We start from the raw sequence: 24,229 nt of genomic DNA, 5'->3' as shown, positions 1-24,229 counted from the left end.
TAAAAGTACCAAAGTAACTAAAGTAACTAAAAGTACCAAAGTAACTGAAAAGTAACTGAAAAGTACCAAAGTAACGAAAAAGTACCAAAGTAACTAAAAGTACTAAAGTAACACGAAAGTAACTAAAAGTGCCAGAAACTGACAGAAAGTAACTAAAAGTACCAAAGTAACTGAAAAGTAACTAAAAGTACCAAAGTAACTGAAAAGTACCAAAGTAACTAAAAAGGGCCTAAAAAGTAACTAAATTGTAAAAAAGTTTGCAGGGAATTCAAAACCCCAAAAAGTAATTGTATTCTGGAGTAATTTGAAATGGGCGTGGCAAAATGGCTCAACAGCGCCACCTGGAATGCAGCCCCTAGGTTTCCCCTCGACCGATCTTCACCAAAATCGGAACTAGGTTGTATCGTGACCAGTCATACAAAAAAGTCTCAAGGAGCATTATGAAAAACGCAACAGGAAGCCCGCCATTTTGGATTTAGTGGCCATTTTGGCCATATTCCAGATTTTTACTTTGACGAACTTGTCGTAGAGCTTTCATCAGATCAACTTCAAATTGAGATGAGTGTCATCACAACAAGATGGAGATCTAAACTACTGTGTGACCGTGGCGTCAAAGTTTGATTACACGCCATCAAAACACGAGGTTCTGTATCTCGGACATATTTGGTCCAATCGAGTCGAGACATGTAAGACAAGAGTCCCGGCCTGATGACATCTACACAGAAATCGTGACTTAAAATCACAGCGCCCCCTGGTGGCAACAGGAAATGTCTTGTTTTTGGAACGTTTTACACTTGGAAGTATTCCTCCTCATCCATTGATCGCAACCATGTCAATCGTGTCAAATGGGTCTCAAGACATTGATAATGTAGACATAAGATTACTGTCACTTTTCATCAAACGCCATATTAGTGGCGTGGGGTCAAAGTTCATCAACTCGCCATGACACACGAAATGGCTATAAATTCGGTGTTCGAGGTTCAACCTCCGTCAAACTACATTTGTGTAGCAACAGCCCCCCCCCCTGCAGACATTCATATGGTTTTAAGGAATGGGCGTGGCAAAACAACTGACTAGCGCCTCCTAACTAGCGGCACTACGATTGGCCGACATGTACAAAAATCGAGAGGGACATGTGTCTTTTCATGACAAACAGAAAGGTCTCTTGGATAGATATGCTACACTAGAAAAGCGCTATATGAATACAAAACCATTTACCATTTAACCATTTACACCATTTTCTACAATTTTACTCTGATGAACTTGTCCTTGGGCTTTCATCAGATCAACTTCAACTTCTGTGAATGTCATCTCAACAAGATGGAGATATAAACTACCTCGGTATATTTGATTTCATCACACGGTGTGACCGTGGCGTGGTGTAGAATTTTGATGATTTGCCAAAAAAGAGGGATTTATTATAACTTCTCTGTGCATTGTTCTATCAGCCTCAAACCTCATTCACACATTCACAGTCCCGCCCTGATCAGATCCATGTGTCAATATTGACTCATCATTACAGCGCCACCTGCTGGCTACAGGAAGTGACATGTTTTATACTTTGATACACTGCTCCTGGCTGCTTTACAATATACAGCTCAAATGAGCTCAGTCAAGTCATAGGACCATGGTCAGAATTGTGACATTTCCTCAAACCGTGTAAACATTGAGGTGCGGCGAAGGTTCATCCTTTGCCAAAGGACACGATGTTGTCATAACTCCACTGTCCGTCTGTCTGTCCAAAAAAAAATGTATTAAAATACGGACAGACAGACGGACGAAAAAAAATCCGTCCGTCTGTCCGACATAAGTCTTTATGTTGTCTTTTCTTGTTTTTTAAATAAATAATTACAATAAGACTTTCTACAATTTATTTTTCCTTACATTGAAATACAGAAATACAGTCTTAATTTCAAATCATATAAGAAGTGTCACTATATAATAATAAAATAATAACACAACTTTATTTCCACAGCACTTACCTAAACAAGGTTACAAGGTGTGTTGCAAAACAACACAGAACAAGAAAACAGAAAACAATAAAAACAAAACATCCATTTAAAAGCTAATTATTAGTAAGGATTTAAAAACAGAAACATTTGTGGAAAGTCTACTCTCCTCGGGACAGGATTATATAAATAAATACCTGCTGTTATTATACGGACATAGTGGGAATAATTTGAAAGAGCGCCACCACCCTGAGATCCCAGCAGCGTTTACCGGGCACAGCCGAACATTACCGGGAAGTGTCGAGATGGGAGGGACATGAAACTCCCGTGTATTGTGTGCACTTCCTGCTCCGATGACACCACAGTCCACACGCCTCCATGAAAACACGGCGCGCTGCCTCCACTTGCGTCCGACCGTCGGATGGGAGCGCGGCCACGGCGGATGTATCCTCGCGGTCACATTATCATTGATGCTCCCGGAACATCCGCAGCAGCCTCCGTGGCCCGATCGTGGCCGATTCCGGACGTGAAAAACCCTCCGCAACTGCCGCTTCGAGAATCCCGATTCCCCTTTTGTCCGCTCAGCCGGCAGCGACGTTTTTCCTGCGAATGTCTGAGCCGGGGACTGGGAGGTAAACACGCCGGCCTGCATGCGCTCATGATCGGAGCCGAGGTGAGGCTGATACCTCGGACTCAGACCGCAAGTTGATTTGTGCTCCAGAGCAGAGGAAGAGTCGGCTCCAATGGCGTCGGTCGCGAAGGTGTCCATCCTGGATTACTTCAATATTGTGTTCGAGGGCGAAAATGGCAAAATCGAGTCCAACTGCAAGGCTTGTGGCACCAGGATCCAGGCGAAGCGCAGCGTCACGTCCAACTTCGTAACGCATCTCAAGGTAATGACTTCAAAATAAGAAGTTATGTGGTTTTATACATGAAGGGACGGATCCTCTGCACTTGTTCTCAGTCCTGACATATTTCTGTGTGGTGCACCTGAGTGAGTTTATTGAAAAAAAAACTAAAAACAGATCAGAATAACTGCATTATTCAGAGAGAAGCTGTAATTATCAGTCATATGCAGACTTCAGGAGAGGCCTCCTCATCACTTCGAACACATGGAGTCAGGCTGAGGCTTCCCTCCTTAGTTCAGACATGCAAATTCTCACTATAACAGCATCTTTTTATAATAGTTATGATCAACTTTATTTATATAGGAGTCCTTTAACACAGTTAAAAGGAGCTTGACAAGTTAAAGGATCAGTGTTTAAGATTTAGGTGAAAGGGATTTATTGGCAGAAATTGAATATAAAATAATCCTAGTGATGTTTTCACCAGTGTGTGATCATCTAAATTGTACAAATCGTTTTCTTTACCCTAGAATTTTATTTAAATACTTCATATTAACATCAGGAGCGTGTCCTCTCCACGGAGGCCGCCATGTTTTTTACAGTGTCCAAACTGGACAAACTAAACACCTTTTTGAGTTTTTATGACAAATGAAGGCTACCACAGGTTCTTTTTCATGTTTGGAGGGTGAGGTGAGGGGTATTCAGCTGCAACATGCAACCTCACCACTAGATGTCACTAAAGTCTATACACTGAACCTTTAAAAATGGAAAAAAATTAAGGCAAATAATAGGAAACGGTTAAAAAGCAAATGTATGTAAATCAATTTTATGTAGCTAAATCAAAGACAGTCAGATTCATCCATATTGTATCCTTCTCCACAGAAACAACAGTGACGATATATATACTGTATATATGAACCTAAGCACTAAATAAAATATTCTACCTGTCAACCAATAACACTCCTGTGCCACTGTCCCATTTAGCGGAAGCACCAGGCCATGTATGATGACTTTGTGAAGAGGAAGGATATGAAGAGAGAGGGTTACTCCTCTGGTTCCCTGCACACATTCACCAGCAATGGAGAGAATTCCCGCTTCAGTGTTCCCATCACTACTGGAGGAGGAGGAGGAGGAGGAGGAGGAAGAGGAGGAGGAGGTGTTGGAGGAATGGGAACTCTGGACGGAGGAGTAGGAGGAGGCTCTGGAGGAGGGGCGAGCAAGTTTGACAGACATGACCCACGTCAGGTGCAGTCATACACCACTTGAGATGCAAATAGCTGTCCCACTGTTGATGTAACCCTGTATTATCTAATGTGCCATTGCAATGAAATCATCTGCCGTATTAAGGGTTATTTACACATGATCTTTGTCGCCATAGGTGTTGATCTCAGAGGCTATAGCCAAGATGATAGTGCTTGACCTGCAGCCAGTGTCCATAGTGGAAAACCAAGGTTTCAGGGAGCTGCTGCAGTTCTTGGAGCCACGCTACACCCCAGAGCATCAGCACTACATCCAGAGCCAGCTCCTCCCTGCCTACGCCTATCAAGTCCAGCTGACCACCCGTCAGGCCCTGGCCTCGGCACACGCCCTCAGCCTCAGCCTGGATCTCTGGAGGGGCTTTTCTGGAGCCACCTCAGGGTACGGAGGTAAAATTAGCCAAAAAACAACTTGATTCCAACTTTGATTCTCTCACTGCCATCTCTTCTCTCTCTGTAGTTTCCTCGGTGTCACCTGCCATTTTCTCACATCGGATTGGCAGATGCGTTCAGCCCTGCTGGCGTGCCTACCCCTGACCGGCGGCACCTCTGGCAATCGCGTCCTGTCAGAATTTGATGAAGTGTGCCACTCTCACGGGGTGTCAGGGAGAGTGTTTCGTGTCGTCGCGGACCCTTTTCTGGCCACGGCAACCTTAAAGCCATGTTGTCTTCCCGGTTTCTCGGTGTCACCTCATCTCGCTAGCGTGCGAGATGACAACAGTGAAGAGGGGGTGGACAATGGTAACGACGCAGAGGAAGGGATCAGGAATGGTCATGGTGATGGGGCGGATGAAGAGGAATGGGAGGACTCCTGGGAGCAGGGTCTGGGTGTTCGTCGGGTGGACTGTTTCTCTCGCTCTCTGGAACAGTGTGTCAGGGAGGGGCTGTGCTCCTGTCCGCAGCTCTCCTCCACACTGGCCAAGGCTGCCTGTTTCTATAACTACATTACCTCTGCTGTCCCACCTGAGAAACTCAGCCAGGTGTTTGATGGTACTGGACTGATGATGGGGGGAACAGGAAATGCCCCCTCTGCAGTGAGAGACTGGGCTGCTCAGCTTAAGGTATGTGGTACAATAATAGTAGTAGTAGTAGTAGTTTATAAATAATTAATAAAACACTTTGTATATCAATACAAGTTTTGTATTACATATATGTTCTATTGTCACTCTCAGTTGCACCAATCAGTGAGTTAGGAGTTTTTGTAAAAAATACATTAATAACCAATTTAAATGTCCCAGTTTGTTTTCCAACTACGTCATACACTGCTTATGATATTTTAGTGTTACCGTAGTATGTGTATATAATACATTATTTTCAATGAATGGTGTGGTTTTATAAAGGTTTATATTTAAAGACTGATCAAATTGTAGCTTTTCTGCATGAACACAATCAATTGTGTGTTTCAATGGTTGAAGAAAGTTCTGTTTTTTGTTTGATTTTTTGATGCAGGTGCTTCGACGGCTGCTGGACTCAGTGGAGTTCCTGGAGGAGATGAGTGGTCCAGGGGAGCTTGCACCGGGCGCTTCAGAGAGAGCCCTCCTGAGGGAGCTCACTGACACTTTGGAGCCCTTCACTGAGGCCTGGGACATGGTGCATGGAGACAGACAGAATGACCTGCAGGCAGAACGACACGTGTCCATCAGCTTGGGGCTGCCGTGTGTCCTGGGTCTTCGTAAGCATCTCTCTGAGACGTCAACCCCCAACTGCCCCTCTCTCCTGGTGGCCCTCAGCCAGGCTGTAGAGCGTCGGTTGGCCCCCATCCTGGAGGACCCCCTCTACATCACTGCCACCACTCTGGACCCCCAGTTCAAGCTCACTTGGAGCAGCAACCCTGACTGGCACAGACAGGTTCTAATAGAGGAGTTATCCAAACATTCCGCAGCCTCCAGCCCCTTAGATCTCAACACAGACCTACACCCTCAATCCCAGACTCCTCCTGCTCCATCTCCTGCTCCATCGCCGGTTTCCTCACTTTCACGGCCCTGCAAGTTGTTCTCTTTCATCAAGCAGAGACCCGCAACACAGGCGAAGAGCCTGGAGCAGGAGTTAAGCGTATATCTACGAGAGGAACCAACAGATGAAGATGCTTTGCATTACTGGCGGCGTAAAGCTATTGACTTTCCTCTGCTTGCTCAGGTGGCCAAGAGGGCGTTCACCATACCTGCTTGTGGCACTGTGGTGGGGAACATATTCACTACTGCCGAGATCTGCCTGTGGCCAGAGAGAAGCCGCATCTTACCAAAGAACCTGGAGACGCTCATCTACCTCAAAGCAAACTACAGATTGTTATGGACTTAGAGCTAAGAGTCACATAATTCTTTTAACTAAACGGCAACTCAATGATTTGTACCATCAGTTATGTTAATTCTTGGATACTAACCGCTGATCCTCTCCGAGGAAACTGAGTTAGCAACATAACACAGTCCTCACGCTCCTCTGAGATGAATTAACCAGAGTTTCAGTGAAGAGGCTCAGGTCAGAAGGGATTTGCCGACTACAGCAGGTGTGGATTGCTCTGTTCACCATGCAGCCAGCATACAGACGACCATGTCACATGCTGCAGACTTAGGGGACTAGAAGCTAATCAATACTAATCAGTATTTACTTCGACATAATTTTTGCCTGATCAGGGTCCTCAGACAACCACAAACCCTCCACTCTCTATTTTCCCAACCTCAAAGACAGCTTGTGTCTGCACCAGCCAACACTGATACACCAACAATAACAAAATGGTTAATTATTGCATAGTGTAGAATATGATTTATACTGATATACAGTAATCAAGGTTGTGACTAATTCGTCTGATGTTGTTTTGGAAGGAACGCATCAGCAGGTAAACAATATGTCCCCCCCCTTATTGTTTTATTTTCTCTGTGTGTGAATGTCTCATTAGGACACAATAATAAATGAGTTTCACCCCCCGACGCAGACCTTGCAGATGCGAGTGCATGTGTACAGCACACACCATTTTTTTTCCAGTGGAGCAAAGCTGACATCTGCTTCACATATCTAATTATTTGACCCTAATTTATTTATATTTTCCGCCTGTCAGTCCCTTATAACTCTCTGTTCTCTCTCAGAGTGGAGGTCAATTCCATTTCATTTTCATTATCAGCACTTTTTTCCCACTATTTCTAATTTCATGTCCAATCCTGGTTCTGAACTTTGAGCAATTGTAATGCCTGCCTCCGCCCCCACGTGCACAGAATGAGTGCATGTGGTGTAACAGAGGCCTCTGCTTTGTCTGACCTCGCGGAAATATTTTGAAACCACTTTTCAGGGCCTCGCTCACTTTGAAGGAGAAGCTGTGAATGTTGCAGTGTGTGATTCCCGTTGTGTTCAGGAACTCTGTCGCTCCGGGCTGCACCAGTGGGGAGGCAGCATAATTGCGAGTAATTCCATCACAGTTAGATAAGAGTCAGCAGGCAGGCCCCACTCACAGCCCACACGGCCCCTCTCTTTCACAGCCAAATAGGCTCACACAAAACAATTGCCAGTACTTTGAAATAAAGTGCAGAAAGATATGTGTTGATATTGCAACCTTGCTCTCTACTGCTACATCAGACTTTTGTGATTAAAAAGAAACAGTCAGACAACAACAATCTGTTTGAAGACGAAATGTGATGTAATTGCAATGATGTGACGATAAGGACCATCACTAGGATTACATCTTTTCAACGCAGCTTCATCCCATCCCACACAGATCTTAATTATCAAAGATTGCTGTGATCATAACGATCATCGCCTCAGCACGTCTTTGGATTCAAATGTGTTGTAAGATATCGGTGCAGAACTGTCAGTGTTTGTGTGTTTCTGCTCATCATCCCCATGGGTTTAGGTTGTTGTTTGTGAGTGTATGAAGCATCTCTCACACACACACACAAGGACACACACGAGGCAGTGACAGCTCATCCATTCGAGTTAGGCGAGCAGGCTGCAGTCCTTTTGGTAATTGCCTCTGAAATTAATTACTTGGCATGGAGTGAGACCGAGGGAGGGGAGGAAATTGTAATTGAACTGCCTCCTCCCTCCCTCCCCTCCCTCGCTCCATCCCTCCCACCCTCTCCCTCATGCCTCAAGTTATTACATCTGCAGTGCAGAAAGCTATTTTCTGTCTGCAAATACACACACTCACACAGACACAGACACAAAAACACACACACACACAAAACCAATTTACCCTCCCCCACAATGGCCTCAGCAGAGGGCTGTATCGATGCAGGATGATTTCATAGATTGATTGCTCACGGGCACATGCACACTGGGCCTCGGTGCGACCCTGCACTCTGATTCATACAGACACCAATGCTCACCTTGCACATTGTGTATTTGTATTTGTTTGCACTGCCCAGCTCCCTGTCTCTTCCCATTTTTGGTGGGGTTGCCCTTTAGCTGGCCTTGGTGCTTTGCTAAGGCCTAATGAGCCACAGGACATTAGAGCTGGAACAAAGAAAAGTGGTGTTCAGTATCAGGAGAGCCCTGGTTACTCCGTACACACAGACACACACACACACAACCAGGCAGTGTTATTAATAACCTGCCTGTTGCTGGCCTGTTGACAGTTGAAGCCTGTCGGATTACAGAGCTATCTCGTGTGTGTGAGATGTACATTTATATACATTTACATGGCACTTTCCTTTCTGAATACGACAAAACAGTGTGGCTAGAACTCATGTAAGGCCTGTCTGCCCTACTTTCTTCGTGCAGCATCGGCACTTTGACTTGTGTTTGGCCTTTCAGTAGCCAGGGCATGAGGGGGGCTGGGTCAACCGAGCCACCTTCCCCCTGCCCCTGCCAGTCATTCGCATGCTGTGACTCCGACCTCAGCACACAAAAGGTTCTATTTCTGTACATGTACTAGGGTTATCTCTCCACTTACCCTAACTAAATCCCCCCCCCTCTCTCTCTCTCTCTCTCTCTCTCTCTCTATCTTCCCCTCCCTCTCTCTCTATCTAACACTGTCACCCACTCTCACAAAATCATGGCTGACAGAAACAGCCGGTTAAGTGCTAAGAAGAAAGAGAAGAAGGTGGAAAACAAAACCAACGATGAGAAGGATAAAGGACATGGGAAGGAAAAAAGTGTGAAAAGGCCTGAGAAAGTTGTGAAGAAGCCGGAGAACACCCCAGAGAAGCCGGAGAACACCCCCGAGCAGCCGAAGACGGAAGAAGAGAAGAGGAATGGGGAAAGCGCAGGGGCCTCAGGAGCCGAGGTGGCCAACAGTGAGGAAAAACCAGAGTTTCAGCCCATAGAGCTGCCGCCGTTTGAGATTGTCACAGGGTGGGTAAGACTTTATACACACTCCACAAGAGTTAGAGTCAGCATGTTCTGCTTTCAAACCTGTTTTGCTCTTTAACAAATGTTTTGGTTATTCCCTTCAGTAGAAGAAGTTGTTTTTCTTTCTATTTGATTATATTGTTTCCGTTGTATGTTCTATATTTGATTTCAATGAGGACTTATACAAATGACTTGCACCTGCCACCCGTACTAACCCAGCGGTAAGAATAGTCATGAGTCACGGAGCCGACACGGACGCCGGCCCCTGCCATATCACCACTCCGCCTGTAGCATCTGTTCTCCATTCTATTACTGAAAGCTACAAGAGATCTATTCCTGTAATCTACCGGGCTATTCATATTCTGTAAAACAATGGGGTACAATCAGTGAATCATGGCATATTCAGGGATTATGGGATGATTTGAAAGAAAAAATCATTACAGAAACATCGGTTTACTCAGTGGTAACATTTTAAATACTCTATTCACTCCCTTTAATCGTCATACTGTCTTGGATGCTTGAAAAATCATAAATGCTGAAGGCCTGAAGAAGTGAAGAAGTGAAAACCTTTTCACCAGGAAAGGAATTTTCGGTCACACTGTCAATGCACCACGATGGAAGGTGACAAATTACATTGAAAGTATTGTCGATATGTACATGATGTTGATTGGTTTTTCACTTAGTCCTGCTAATCTAATTTACATGCATTAAATAAAGGAGGATGACGGTAAGTCCTGAAGTGTTTTGCTTGCTGTCACATCGACTGAAAAGAAAATGAAGATGACTGGACATTGTATCCAGTGGAGATTCTAGAGTCTATTGGGGCCACAAACAAAATGTCCCAGGGGGCCCCTCAAACAGCATTTGTCAACATTTATGTTAAAAAACAATCTTACACCAACGAAGGGTAGGAAGTGTAAACTTTTTTTATTTAAAAATGTTCACTTACATAAGTACATTTTTCAAAAAACATGGAACAATAAAACCCAAAAAAGAGCCATTGTTGACATTAGCATGAATAAGTTGGCATTCGTTTTGTCTTTCTTTTTTCACTTTCAGATGGATAACTCCTCTTCATTTTTTCTTTACTTTCAATTTCAATTTAAACTTTAAGAATGATACAGAACTTTCCTTCCCGACGGTTTCCTACCAACATGTTATTGCGAATACTCCATTGGTTGTTTAAGAGAGAGGGGGGTTGGGCGGGGGTGTAGTCACTGGCCACATTATGAGACACTGCTGTGGAGTAAAGTTTGTTAGCCCTCTGGGGCCCCCTCATGGCCTGGGGCAGTTGCCTGCCTTGCCTGTTCACAATCGCACCTCTGAATGTATCTAAGGAAAACTCTCACTCTCATTGTCCACCAGGGAGCAGATGAGCCAGTTTTACTTCAAGTTTCAGTTCAGGAACGTGGAGTACTCATCAGGGAGGAACAAAACCCTCCTGTGCTTCAGAGTGGACACAGCAGGAGGCAGCGTGGAGCCTCTGAAAGGTTATATGGAGGATGAACATGCCACGGCTCATTCTGAAGAAGCCTTCTTTCAGCAGGTAATGAACACACACTCATCTGTTCTCAGTGGAAAATATTTTTATGCATGAGGCAGGAGACATCATGTTTATGGGGTGTCCATCCATCACATTGTTGTGAACACAGTGTCTCAAAAAATGCTTTGAGGAAATTCCTTTAAATTTGGAGAAAATGCTCAGTTTGACTCGGGAATGACCTGATTCGATTGTGGTGGTTGAAGGTCAGAGACCAAGGTGGCTGTGACCTGACAGAACACAATTTTGATCTTGTGAAGATGATGGAACACCCTAAAGAAATTTTTGAAAGACGTTTTGGTCTCATAAATGCTACATCTGAGGAACACTTTGAGGAAATTCCTTGAAATTTGGAACAAATGTTCACTTGGACTCAAAGGTCACCTTGTTAACATGTTATCCGAAGAACACCTTGAGAGAATCCTTTCAAATTAGGTACAAATGTTCACTATTACTGACAGATTAACTGATTCAACTTGAACTTTAGGGAGTTTCTCCAAATGTTGATCAGTTGTTACTTGGATTAAAGATGAGCTGATTAGATGTCAGTGGCCAAAGGTCAAGGTGACCTGATATGAGTCTGGAGTATGAAGACTGCAACTGCACTGATTGGCAGAGACATATAACTGCAGGGTGGTAATTCTAGTTCACCTTTAATGCCCCCATAACTCTCTCTCCAGGTGCTCCCTAACGCTTCACAGGAGTATGATGTTACATGGTATGTATCATCCAGTCCCTGCTTGGCTTGTGCAGCTAAGCTGGCCAGCATCCTTCAGCAGCGCAAAAAGCTGCGCCTCTGCATATTCTGCTCCCGTCTCTTTGAGTGGGAGCAGCCTGAGATAGTAGAGGGGCTCCGAGCTCTGGTGAGCGCTGGCTGCAAACTGCGGATGATGAAGCCGTCCGACTTTGTGCACGTTTGGGAGACGTACGTGGACAAAGATGAGGAGAGCTTTACACCCTGGGAGGACTGTCAGGAGAACTATGAGTACTATGTGGACAAACTGGCTGACATCCTCAAGTAGATGTAAGTCGATACGTTTTGTGTTTGCAGTGATGTGAGTCTACATCCTTTTTACTGTGTCTATATGAAATGTAAATGTTTTTCTTGATAATGACTCTTTTCTTTTTGTCTTTTACCCATGTTACAGGTGCACAAGATCTCCCCACTGACTCAACCACAAATAAGCCTTCTTGTGAAATCACCACTTTTTGAACATGTGTTTCTTGCAGTCACATTTTATGGTGCATATCAATCAATATTAGTTTTAATGAACTCTGGGGGCAACATTTTGTATTTTTTATTTTGATAATTTTGTTGAGAGACACAAAAATGATTGAATTTCTAGATAAATATGTATTGTATACAGTTTCCAACCGGCAGAGCAACAACATTCACTGCTGAATCATTTATTACATTAAATACGTTTTGGAGAAAGTTAACTTACAATCTAGTGACATCTGGTGTTTGTTCTAAGAATTGAAATGGTAATTGATTATCCTGCAGATGATCACTTTATGTGCAATGCATAACTGAAAGCAAACAATGTGTGTTTGATGCTTATCACATAAATAATGTTCTATATTTCTTTTCCTTTTACAGTCAATTCATCAATACGTCAGTTAAAGATATGTACAATTACCACCAACCAAGTTGAATCTATACACGGTTGTGTTGCAATGGCCATGTCCATTGCTCCAGAGTGCGATATCTCATCAACAATTTGATGAATTCCAATTAAATCCGGCGCCAACAATGTTGTGAGAGGATAAATCTTATTAAATTTACATTTACTTTTATCTAGCACTGCGGGCAATTCAGAATATTTACATGACCTTTAAAATATAGATCCTATAACGCAGTGAATCTCAGAACGTTAGTTTTGAGGTCAAAGCACAACTGAGGTAAGGTGCGCAGGTAGCTCACCTAATGGAGCTCGTACCACTAATGAAGCTGCCTCCTCCTCGTTGCGGCCCGGGTTTGAATTCAGCTCGGGCCTTTTAATCGCTGCATGCCATCCCTGCGCTCTCTCCCCAACTACTCTACCTTCTTTATCAAATAAAGCAAAAAATGTTAAAAATAAAAATAAAAAAGCATACCTGAGGCTGAAAGTCTGACTACATGAGGCTGAGCCAGACAAGCTGAACCTTATGTCCTATGATGGCCACCATAGAGAGTTTGGCCTCCACCGATGCCACTTTAAAGCCAAACCTTTTTTATTGCACTGCAGTGATAAGCATTGCACAACAGCAAAATTGTCCGTCCATACATTCAAATATAAATATCTAATATATGGTGCCTTATGTCCATCGATGCCATGGACTTTCAATCTGATAATTAGCTATTGTTGTGAATCCATCTTCAGTGACTCATTGTTTGAAGGACACCAGACCACCTTTGTTTTCTTCCGTATCAACGCTCTCAGTCGTCAAAGCTGGAAAGATATAAAGAGCAACATGTGACGGATCAGTAGAAAGTTATGTCTCAGCTGTGGAGAAGCTGGCACAGCAACCACAACGATAGAGAAAATATTTCATCAGTAATTTTACCTTCGCCCTCCTCTGTGGTTATGGGTAGCGTGCCATTCTCATCTGCTTCTGCGGTTCACATTGTTAAAAAAGAAAAGAAAAAGAAAAGCAGAAAGTGTCAGGGAGGGATGGCCTCGAAGGACAACAATTAGTTGACCTCTCGTTCATTCCTTTGAAAGAACTCGAATCAAAAACTATTATGGTTGTCAAATACTTTTTTTAATACTTTTGGCTAAAAAATGGATCCTTACAAACTGTTATGTGTGACTTTTGTCAGGTTTTCTCAGAGTTTTGACAGCAAATTCAACATAATTGGGTTCTGAACCACGACACCTTTGCTTCTGGGAAATTAGGATGGACCTTTCACCATTATCTGACATTTATAGACGAAACAATCAATCAGCAGATTATTCAACCGTGAAAACAAACATTAGTTGCAGTAATATTAGTACTAAAAGTTTGTAAATCCTCTATTTTATTCATCTCTTGGTCATTTACCTTTAGGCAATGCATTCAGTCCTTCATCGGTGATGTACTCAACCATGGGATCGGGTGCATCTGCAGGAGGGAGGAAAAACTTTGAACACCAGCGAGCCAACACCTAAAGTCAGACCCAAACTTGCAGATGGTTTCGCTGACTGTTAATACAAAAATAGCTTGGAAACGAATCACTGGTGGGGCAGCATCTGCAGCGTATGAGGAAATGGTGACCAAAAAACCACAAGCCATGAGAGGTGTCAAGCATACCACTCCGGTCCTTTAGCTGCGCCATGGTGAGAAACAGGTTTTCTTCTTCGGGTTTGTCGTCATCGACAGCTGCATGACAGGAAAAGATAACAGGTCACATCCTTGAGAATTGTGTTTTCTTATTTTGCGATTAAAATGCACAAGCGCTTTGAGTGGTCTTCACATAGTGGTCACTATATAGATACAATTTACATCTACACAGAGCAACATTACTCAACTTGGAGTTGGGTTGATCACTTGGCAAATGTAAGTCTAATATTCACACTCTCACGTCTCTCTGTATTTGGTCTCTACCTACTGCTGAGAAAATTATCTGGGTCTTTTACTGTTAAATAAATGTGTCAGTTGCAGAGGAACAGTTTGTTTCTGGAGCTTTTTCACAGAAAACATTCTGCTGCTGCTAAAAATGACACGATGAGGGAAGTGATAATGAGCCAGAAAAGTGAAGCTGTGGCCGCGACAGTTAAACTCTGAGCTGCTCTACACACAATATAAAGATTTGAGTGACATTGGCATTTTATCCATCTTTATTACAGTAAAACTGATTATAGCTGCATGCATAATGTAGATGCTTAGAATCCTTCTTTGCATTCAAAAAGTACCAAACTAAAACAACACCTGGTTTGCGGATGAATCGGAGGACAATGCATCCCAGGAGAACAGCGATAAGGCCGAAGAACAGACAGCCAGAGATGGAGAGAAGCACCCTCCTCTTCAAAACTGCAGTTTCAAAATGAAAACAGAGAACTGAGACTGAAAGAATATTTTCTGGGTAAAAACTCATAACTTTCAGATGTCACATTTACTCACGAAGGTTCTTGGTCTTGAACGAATCACTGGGTTTTGAATAAGATGGTTGACCGTTGCGATTGCCCTGGCAGGTGTACAGGCTTTGCTTGGGGTCGTTCTGGGGTGTGACGAAATGTTTCTCAGAGGTCAGCAGATTGATTGGTTTTCCCTCTCTGAACCTGTTTAAATGTATGTTGAATTTTCTGCATGAATTTTCAGAAAGGTAAGAATCCACACAGCAGTACATGTATTTAGGAAACAGGTAAGCTGTATTACCATGTGTAGTTCCACTTGTCGTTGCTTGCCTGCACCTCACACCTGAGCACCAAGATGTCAGTGGCAAACACCTCGGACCAGCCTGTCAGCAGGAGTATATTAGCCTTTGGGCGTTCTGCAGCAAAAACAATAAAGACTGTGATGAACACATCCAACATGTGCACAGAAAAAGTAAAAAAGTGGAAGTCAGAAATACTTTACCTAGAATCTTGAGTTTTACAGCCGGACTCTGGTTTGACTGCAAGATTTCAACCACTCCTCTTTTTACTTGGCATGTGTATGACCCAGTGTTTTTGGTCACAACAGAGCTGATGTTATAGTTGTGTCCAGATTGGAGTGGGAGTGGAGTGCCATCTTTGTACCACAGGTACTCCCATCCAGAGGAGACATTAATATGGCAGCTGAAGGAGACTGAATCCAAAGTATGCATCACGTCGTACTCAGGTTTCTGCATCAGTGTGACTCTGGGTTTTGTATCTGAGGGTGATGATAATAATGACAAGCGATTGGAATAGTAGCATTTAAGGAAGGAAACACTCGCCTTTCACTAGATGGTTAAAACAATGGTCTGAGTATCAACTTCCTCACCTGAATGATTAACTTCTCTATCTCACATAAAACACGTTTGTTTAGCTTCCTCAAAGACATAAAATAAAATATATATATTGAAATTTCAGCAAATGCACTTATTCATGCTCTTGTAAGAGATGTACAAGAAGATCAACATTCTAACATCTGATGGCTGGCTTAGTTTATCACAAATGATCATATTTTGTACAATGTACTATGCATATAGAATATCTCCTATGATATATATTCTGTATTGCTGATACATCAAGTGCTTTGTTCAAAATGGATCATAAGTATTTAAGATGTCTCCCCCCATTTTCTCCTATTGTACAACAATGTCATCCAACCCATCCTACTTTACTGCCCCGCCTGTACAAAACTAACATAACCCATAATGCTACCAAATTAATAGATCTTCCCACGCCCAACTTCTCTGAACTCAATTCTAAGGCTATCACCTGCATCACAACCTCAACACCACATGACATCACTCACCCACTCCACTGCTAATTTAACTTAAAAGCCTCTTACATGCAGCCATGGCAGAACAAAACAAGACGACCGCCCGGTAACCCAGCTCTTTACTGTCAGTAAATACTTCATGTTAATGAGATCTTCTTAATTGTTATTGTTGCTATCATTATTGACTAATGACTTGTCCTGTTTGCTTGGTGTTGCACTCTTGTTTGTTTCATGGGACGTGGGTTGTATGGGTGAATGTGCATTGCTGTAAAACTGACACCAACCAACCAGCCAACCAGACAACCAACCAACCAACCAACCAAACAAACAAACAAACAAACAACAAGCCAACCAGCCAATCAGCCAAATAACCAACCATCCAAATAACCAAACAAACAACCAATCAACCAGCAAACCAGCCAAAGCTCTTGTAATGTAACTCTAAAATGTAAATAAGCCTATTACCCATATACTCCGCTACCATTTCCATGACTGACCATTCCAAATAATACATTTAACCTAAAAATCTTACTCCAAGAATTGTTTAAAAAAAGACAAATGAAAAATCTCACCATAAACACTGAGTGTTAGTCCAGAGCTTCTGATACTGTTGACAGGTCTGCTCTTGAGATTTCCTGAGAAACTATATCGTCCTGCATGTTTAGCTGCAGTAGAGCTGATTGAGAGAGTCCTGGCATCCGAGTCAAAAGACACAGTATCATCAGCCTGGACCTTCTGTTCGTCTTTGTACCAGGTGTACGTCCAGTCAGAGATGCCTTCTGCCATCCCACAGCTCAACTTCACGCTCTCAGAGGGGAACACATCCAACCACTGGGTCATTTGCTTAAACTGGGGGACAGGAATCTCTAAAAAACACACAGACACATGAGCCACTTCAAAAAATATCCTGAGATGCATCTTGGTTGTCGGAAAGTTTTTACCATGAAATCAATAAAGACACAAGAAGACAGCATCCATTAAAATACACAATACAACACAACTTTCTTTGGCTCACCAGATATTTGTAAGGATCGTCTCTTGCTGTGCTGTGTTTGGTATGTCGATTTTTCTCTTTTGGCCGTGCACTCATAACTCCCGCTGTCTGATGAATTGGCATTATGAATTTTAAAAGTATGACTCTTGTGAGGGAGTGCCACTCCATCTTTGTTCCACAGATACTCCCAACCAGACGAGATTTCCACTTTACAATCCAAGGACACTGACTCTCCAACGTACACTTTGTCAGCCTTCGGCTCTTGAGTCATCACAGGTTTGGGGTGTTCCTCTAAAAACACAAAAGCAGAAGACATGTGTCTGTGTGTATTATGTCATACCAGCAGCTCTTCACTGTTCATGAAATATCATAACTGACTACAGTCAACAGAACTTACCTTTAACGTCAAGGAGTATAGCCTGACTAGGGTTGCTAGAGAAGACCCGATTCCTGCTTCTTTTTACTTGGCATGTATATGATCCTCCATCTGAGGGCCCGGTAGAGTTGATTGAATATTTGATTCCAGCGTGACTGAGTTGATTGGTATTTTTGTAATAGAAGAACTCCCATCCAGAGGAGACATTAATGTGACAGCTGAAGGAGACGGACTCTCCAGGGAACATCACCTTGTACTCTGGATCCTGTGTCAGTACGACACTGGGCATCTTAGCTGAGGGAAGATAAACATGCTAATTCCATCAGTGTGTTAAATGACTCTCTATTCAGTGTGAAAACAAGTTACCAGATGTACCTTTATCAGATATTTATCCAATCCTCATGGACTAATCCCCCAAAATGTTAGTGCCCAAGATAAAGAAAAAATTCCCTTTTATAAATTCCCCCCAAATTGCACATTTATCACAAAATCATTGGTTATCAGATCACTTCCTCTTTTCTTTTATATTTCTACTTCAATAACAAGACAATCATGTGTAGGATTGTTGAGCCTTGGCGAAGGTATACATGCTCCACTGAGTTTATTTATTTGTATGTAAATTTAGATCAATCAATCAATCAATCAAATTTGTATAGAATAACACATTTAAAAGAAAACTCACCATATACTGTGAGAGTAAGTTTAGAACCAGTTCGGCTGTTGATAGATCTGTCCTGGAGGTGTCCCCTGCACTTGTATGGTCCTTCATGTTTAGCTGAAGCGGAGCTAATAGAAAGAGTAGATCCATCCGGATCAAAAGACACAGCATCATCAGGCTTGACCTTCTCTCCAGCTTTGTACCAGGTATAGGTCCAGCCAGAGCCGCGCTGCATCCCACAGCTCAACTTCACACTCTCAGTGGGGAACACATCCAACCACTGGGTCATATTCTCCAAATGTGGAACAGGAATTTCTAAAAACACACACAAGCATATCATCTTTGCAATGAGGATGTTGTCAACACACACCACAATGGTCCTTTGAGGAGAAAGAGTAAAAAAGCACTGCCTTCATCCTTAATAGTTAAAGAATAGAAAAGCTAACAATAAAAACTAAGAGTTTACGTGCTCAGAATAACGTTTTAAATAAAGTGGTTTATGTGGACAGTCAAAAAGTATCTCTGACGTGCTTCCACCATGCTCTTACAGAATATGAAACTGACTCTCTGACTAATATTCCAGTTCTGTGTACTGCACACTTGTGAGCTATCTCTCCCTGCATCATATTACACCACAACATCCTGCTTCAACAGAAAGTGGCTAAGATAACGGAAGCAAGATGCACACAAAATGCTCTTTCACTCAATTTAAAGCAGCTCTGAGGTTGTTTTAAGGCGTAAGTGACAATGACAAGACAACATAAAATGACAACTCTATTGATGATATGATGTACATTGTAAATCAACAGTTTGGCTTCTCCTTAAATACGATGCTGTGAATAATACCTTTTTTGCTTTCTTCACCTACCATGAACAGATAGCTGTATTTCCGCACTCTGGCTCGTTGATGTTGTTTCACCTCTGGTGGCCTTGCACGAGTAATTCCCTCCATCAGAAAGACTAAGAGGGAGGCTGTAGGTTTTGCCGGTGGCAGAAGGGATGTTCTGTCCATTTTCATACCACTGATATTTCCAGCCAGAGGACATGTTGACTGTGCAAGTGAAGTTCACAGTTTCTCCAACATACATTGGGGTGAAATCAGGGACCTTGCTCAGTGTTGGTTCAGGTGTGTTTTCTGAAAGAACACACAATGTTACTGCTTCTCTCGCTACCTTAAAACTTGTGATGCAGTAATATTCACACAGCAGCAACTTTACAAGCTACATCTGTAAAGCCAAATGGAAATCAATACAGTTTTGCTGTAAAGTCTACATTTATTATTACGCCTATGGTATAATGTTTTTATTTTTGACACTGTCATAGTTAATTAATTCAAATATACTTTAGTGTACTATTGAAGTGTACTTTATATTGAGAAAAAGCAGTATTAAGCAGTATGTAAAACCACCTTTAAATACAACCTCAGTAATAAAAATACATTTGAAATTACACATAAGGTCAATACAAAATTTCCAAATGTCATCAACTTACTAAAGATAGAATTTTTGACAGATAGCCAATTCTCTAATTTTTCAGAGAATGCTGTCAATTTTTCTTCTCCTTCTTTGCTCGGTTTAATGGTGGGTGGCGACCAACTTCAAGGTGCATTACCACCACCTACTGTGTTGGAGTGTGAATTAGCGTTATCTCATCATATCTCATTATCTTGTTATATAAAATTATTTTGTCTCGTTCAGATATTGGAGCATACTCCCTATTCCAATGGTAAACACTATTTCTTAGCTCAGTTCTTCCACTCCATGCTTAAAATTAAAAATCATTTTTTCTATATCTGGCTGGTTAGCATGATCCCAAAATGTTACAGTAACAACAACGAATGGTGTAAAAACAACATTGATATATCATAACCTTTAAACTTAGTGAACTTGGTGGCAAACAGTCGCTGACATTATGATTTATTTGGAGTTGTGTTTTTGGCTATTTGCTAAATGTAAGTTCAATGTTTACTTTCTTTTAAGCTCTTTTTTAGTCTCCACCAGCTTTTGCGGGAAATATTTCTGAAACAGCTACACAATGTTCCGTAACTTAATATAAATCTCAAAAAAGATTTGAGTGACAATTCAGTGTAAGTTCATCACTATGAGCGAGCCCTTCCTTGTTTTTACATTTGTTTCTTTATTGTAAAGATATAGATAAGAGTTAATATACGTGAATTAGTGTAAAGTTAATGTAGGTTATACATAGGAAGGAATCTCACCATAAACCTTGACTGTAGCTGTGTTGCTGTATCCAGAGGTGACACGCCTGTCCTCCAGGTGAGCTTTGCATGCGTAGTCTCCTTGATCGGTTTGAGTGACCGAGGTGATGTTGAGAGACGATTCGTCTTCATCCGGGATCTTTTGCAGATTTTTGTACCAGGAGTACGTCCAATCAGGGTCGCCAACGTCGCCAACGTCGCAAACGAACGCCACTAATTCGTCTTTGAACACATCCAGCCTTGGAGACAGCAACGATGGTGTAGGTGGATCTGACAATGTGCACCGCAAAGAAATCTTCAGGGTTAGTTGCATCACAAAAGGGTTTGAGAAAGGGACTCAAAAATGTCAAATGCATTGCAAGCTATTGAAAGATTTAAGAAAAATACAGATATCCAAAAGGTTCATGTAGATGAAAATGAATAAATTGGTGGTTGTAGTGGAGTCTGTGGTGAAACACTTACCAGAGACCAGCACGGATGTTGTTTCACTCGGCTCTGTGTAGAACTGGCCTTTGCCTCTTTTGGCTTTGCAGTAGTATTCTCCACTGTTAGAATGATCTATAGAAGGTATGGTATAAGTATCCCGTGCTTGAATTTTATTTCCATTATGGTACCACTGGTATTCCCATTCAGAGGCCACATCAACCAGACATGTGAAGTTGACCGACTCTCCAGGGAACATCTTGTTTAAGTTTGGTCTTTGACTCAGAGTTGCTTTGGGCTTGTTTTCTAATGAGAAAGAATGAAGAAAAAGTTTCAGTTCATCTTTATTATAACGAGACATTCTGTCGAAATGTGAGTGATGAAACATAATGAAACCTACGGTAAACTGTGACCTTAAGTGAGTTGCTGGTGTGTTGACCTTTACAGGAATAACTTCCAGAATACATTTGTGCAGCGGCAGTGATAGTGAGGATTGATCTGTCTGCAGAGAAAGACAGATTTGGGTCTGCGTCTTGTTCCTGTCCATCTTTGTGCCAGACGATCTTCCAGTCAGAGCTGCCGCTGATGTTACATCTCAACTCCACTTTCTCAGAGGGGAACACGTCCAACCAGCCGGACTGCAGCTGCAGGGATGGTACAGGAGGCTCTGGAAGTTTATAATGTAGAATAGAATATATTAATAATAATTTGAAAAATAGTATTATTCTGAAAGCGCATACCCATTAAGGCCCACTGGCATTTTGACCTGTGTTGGAATATTTTTTATTATTATTCCTGTGTTGATTTGTTGTCTTAAATGTAATTATGAATGTATCGCATGTAAAACAGATTCAAATGAATTCAAAACAGAAAAAAAGATACAATTACACAAGACCACATGCTTTTCAAATTCAAATTCCACACATATACAAGTAATATCCTAAGAACATATGACTTCTAATAGTTTTTCAATGCACATTTTAATTGTGGCATTGATCTAAATACAAACAAGTACAGACATAAAAAAATACAATTATTGCTGGAACCTTTTGATCACAGACATTGGTGATTTCACATGGGACATTTCTCATGACCACATTGGTTGTGGAAACATTTTCTCCTGGGGTCTTTACAAAAAATTATCACATGTGTGCCGTTTGAAAAACTGACTGATTTCAGGAAGTAATGACTTTTCACTGTAAATCTACAGAATCTAAGATGTTTTAAATGAAGAACACTGCTTGATTATCTTTGCTCCTTCAGATTTAAAATCTAACCTGAAACAGTCGAAGCTTCCATCGATGTCGGTTCAAAGGAGGTCAGAGAAAAGGGCGTGGTGGTGACTGGTGATGAGAGGAGGGGTGTTGAGAACAGACATTAGATCAGAACGGTTTTGTGCTTTATCTACATGTCAAGTGAAGATTTTAGCTGTAGGAGCAAGTTCATTAAAACCAAGAGCTGCAACAAGGAATCAAAATGACAAAGATTCAGGTTTCCTGCTCATCAGATGGGAAGATTTGATTTGGACCATCGGTTAAACAACATCATACATTTGCAATGGAACATTTTACAGTTCTTCCATTTGAAGATTTTAAGAATTGAAAGAATTATTTAATCAGGAAGATAATTTGCAAAAAGAGTGACAATGGAAAAATGGAGTATAACATATCAGGCGTTAGTTTTTAATCGCCACAAATTACTTGCACAACATGATACAGAACAATGAACTTGAACTAGTTGAAGTATAAATGTAGGAACTGTCAAGACCGATGACTACAAAGTACTTCATGTTCCTCATGTTTACATAACATATGCTTTACTTCCTAAACAATGTTCTGGTGTAAGTCTAACTTAGCACATGCAGAATAAAACTTTTAACAATGTGTATTTGTTATTTTACGCAATCAAATACATTATTTTTATATATACAATAAATGTTTTTGATAAATGTGATTTTTTTTGTGTAAATGCTTTCAGACCAAAACTTTTTACTTTTTACCACAAATAAATACTAGGATATGTTAACGTGTGAAATGTGTCTTACCATCTTGGACATTCTGAGCTCCACAAACAGCAGTGGAATCTGTAAGATCAAACAATGGTAAAGGGTCACTGGAACAAATGTACATTCAAATATTCTTTGGATGCAGATAAATCACAAAACAGTTAAGCCATTTAATAAAAAACAAACTTACACATGACAAGGAAGACCCTGATGAGCCACATTTTCCATTGAGCTGCTCTTGCAGAGGCCGTGTTTCTGAGTCGAGTCATATAACTGCTGTGTAGTGAAGCTCAGGAGAGGAAATGGTGTGTTGGACAAGTTCAACCTCACCTCAAGATAAAAGCTTTCCTGTTTCTCTATGACATCTGCACTTTTCTTTTTCTGGTTGAAGCAACAGGAAATGTATGAAAGCTACACTCACGGTTTTGTTCGCCCTAATTCAAACTGATTATCTCTGCTGAAAAGTGGAAAGGGGAACTGAAACTTGCAGAAATGTTCATGTCAAGGCTTGCTGTTGTGTTGTTTTTTTTATTGTCTAACCTATTTGTAGGAAAGAAGAAACGTTGTGTTGGGTTTGAAAGACATTCTCCCTTCCAATTTCAATGTGTATGTATGTAAGATTTTACATACTAAACACTAAACACATTTTTTGTTATTAGACTGATTCTGGGCAAAATAAAAAAAAAATAAGCACTACTAACTGAAATGTAATTGTTTCTAGAATCATCTGAGAGCAGTTTCCCAGTAGTTCTTTTCACACATGTAGGTGTGGTATGATTTTGAAAACATGAGCGGAAGCTACTGGTTTTTCTCTTTGCACTTGTGTGAGCCCAACCTATCGAACAAATGTTACCACGACATCCTGTTGTCTTCAGCTTTAGAGCCACTTTCTAGACATGAAAATAAAAAGTTCATTCTTAACTTCTTTCCCCCTAAAAATCTCTCTCTCTCACACACAAACACACACACATGTAAAAATGTAATATATATATATCATATAATCCATTGCTTCAGAAGGAAGTAAAAGCTGAAGTTATTGTTCCCTCTGTGGTGAAGTGCGACTTCCGACATGTATGATGTTGTGTGTCAATTGTCAAGATATAAAAATTGTGTTCATTTGTCTGTGGTTTGTTTCATCATACTCACCATAAGGTGGCAGTATAACACAGGATATATATATTTTATCTAGTCCCACCTGGGACAAATGCAAACTGCGTCTCTGACAAAGTGCCACGATTCAGCTGTTACACATATTAACTTTAATAAGGATAAATATTAATTTATTGATGCTATAAATACATTACTACAACTTGCGTTA

General features: G+C 41.5%; 3 protein-coding genes across 3 annotated transcripts; 2 read left to right on the top strand and 1 right to left on the bottom strand.

Moving 5' to 3' along the window:
- Positions 1-1,976: 1,976 nt before the first annotated feature.
- si:dkey-109j17.5 (zinc finger BED domain-containing protein 4) lies at positions 1,977-6,974 on the top strand. Its single transcript, XM_035159046.2, has 5 exons — positions 1,977-2,842; positions 3,779-4,039; positions 4,173-4,432; positions 4,511-5,111; positions 5,500-6,974. The coding sequence occupies exons 1-5, from the start codon at positions 2,693-2,695 to the stop codon at positions 6,346-6,348; spliced, it is 2,121 nt and encodes a 706-aa protein (XP_035014937.1). The 5' UTR covers positions 1,977-2,692; the 3' UTR covers positions 6,349-6,974.
- A 2,009-nt stretch (positions 6,975-8,983) lies between these two features.
- On the top strand, positions 8,984-12,311 carry apobec2b (apolipoprotein B mRNA editing enzyme, catalytic polypeptide-like 2b). The gene is made up of 4 exons (XM_035159051.2): positions 8,984-9,330; positions 10,693-10,873; positions 11,548-11,891; positions 12,016-12,311. The coding sequence occupies exons 1-3, from the start codon at positions 9,032-9,034 to the stop codon at positions 11,887-11,889; spliced, it is 822 nt and encodes a 273-aa protein (XP_035014942.1). The 5' UTR covers positions 8,984-9,031; the 3' UTR covers positions 11,890-11,891; positions 12,016-12,311.
- LOC118110893 (titin) lies at positions 12,151-23,355 on the bottom strand. Its single transcript, XM_035159045.2, has 19 exons — positions 23,102-23,355; positions 22,951-22,989; positions 22,184-22,249; positions 21,307-21,573; positions 20,946-21,212; positions 20,484-20,753; positions 19,134-19,400; positions 18,290-18,580; positions 17,629-17,901; positions 17,253-17,522; positions 16,810-17,103; positions 15,407-15,682; positions 15,206-15,320; positions 14,951-15,108; positions 14,759-14,860; positions 14,141-14,209; positions 13,892-13,951; positions 13,415-13,462; positions 12,151-13,299 (listed from the first exon to the last, which is right to left on the bottom strand). The coding sequence occupies exons 1-19, from the start codon at positions 23,178-23,180 to the stop codon at positions 13,235-13,237; spliced, it is 3,276 nt and encodes a 1,091-aa protein (XP_035014936.2). The 5' UTR covers positions 23,181-23,355; the 3' UTR covers positions 12,151-13,234.
- Between the last annotated feature and the right edge of the window lie 874 nt (positions 23,356-24,229).

This window comes from Hippoglossus stenolepis, chromosome 6 (assembly GCF_022539355.2).
Source record: "Hippoglossus stenolepis isolate QCI-W04-F060 chromosome 6, HSTE1.2, whole genome shotgun sequence".
Classification (NCBI taxonomy): domain Eukaryota; kingdom Metazoa; phylum Chordata; class Actinopteri; order Pleuronectiformes; family Pleuronectidae; genus Hippoglossus; species Hippoglossus stenolepis.
The sequence above is the reverse complement of the archived record's forward strand: the minus strand, read 5'-3'. Positions and strand labels throughout refer to the sequence as shown.

What these genes read in the sequence shown, in the direction of transcription:
- apobec2b (XM_035159051.2), top strand. Translation starts at nt 9,032, where the DNA reads ATGGCTGACAGAAACAGCCGGTTAAGTGCTAAGAAGAAAGAGAAGAAG. An exon ending in CCGTTTGAGATTGTCACAGG is followed by an intron (nt 9,331 to 10,692) that starts GTGGGTAAGACT and finishes ATTGTCCACCAG; the next exon opens with GGAGCAGATGAGCCAGTTTT. An exon ending in AAGAAGCCTTCTTTCAGCAG is followed by an intron (nt 10,874 to 11,547) that starts GTAATGAACACA and finishes CTCTCTCTCCAG; the next exon opens with GTGCTCCCTAACGCTTCACA.
- LOC118110893 (XM_035159045.2), bottom strand. Translation starts at nt 23,180, where the DNA reads ATGACTCGACTCAGAAACACGGCCTCTGCAAGAGCAGCTCAATGGAAA. An exon ending in ACTAACACTCAGTGTTTATG is followed by an intron (nt 15,683 to 16,809) that starts GTGAGATTTTTC and finishes CATCACCCTCAG; the next exon opens with ATACAAAACCCAGAGTCACA. An exon ending in ACTGAATGCATTGCCTAAAG is followed by an intron (nt 13,463 to 13,891) that starts GTAAATGACCAA and finishes TGTGAACCGCAG; the next exon opens with AAGCAGATGAGAATGGCACG.
- si:dkey-109j17.5 (XM_035159046.2), top strand. Translation starts at nt 2,693, where the DNA reads ATGGCGTCGGTCGCGAAGGTGTCCATCCTGGATTACTTCAATATTGTG. An exon ending in ACTTCGTAACGCATCTCAAG is followed by an intron (nt 2,843 to 3,778) that starts GTAATGACTTCA and finishes TGTCCCATTTAG; the next exon opens with CGGAAGCACCAGGCCATGTA. An exon ending in ACAGACATGACCCACGTCAG is followed by an intron (nt 4,040 to 4,172) that starts GTGCAGTCATAC and finishes TTGTCGCCATAG; the next exon opens with GTGTTGATCTCAGAGGCTAT.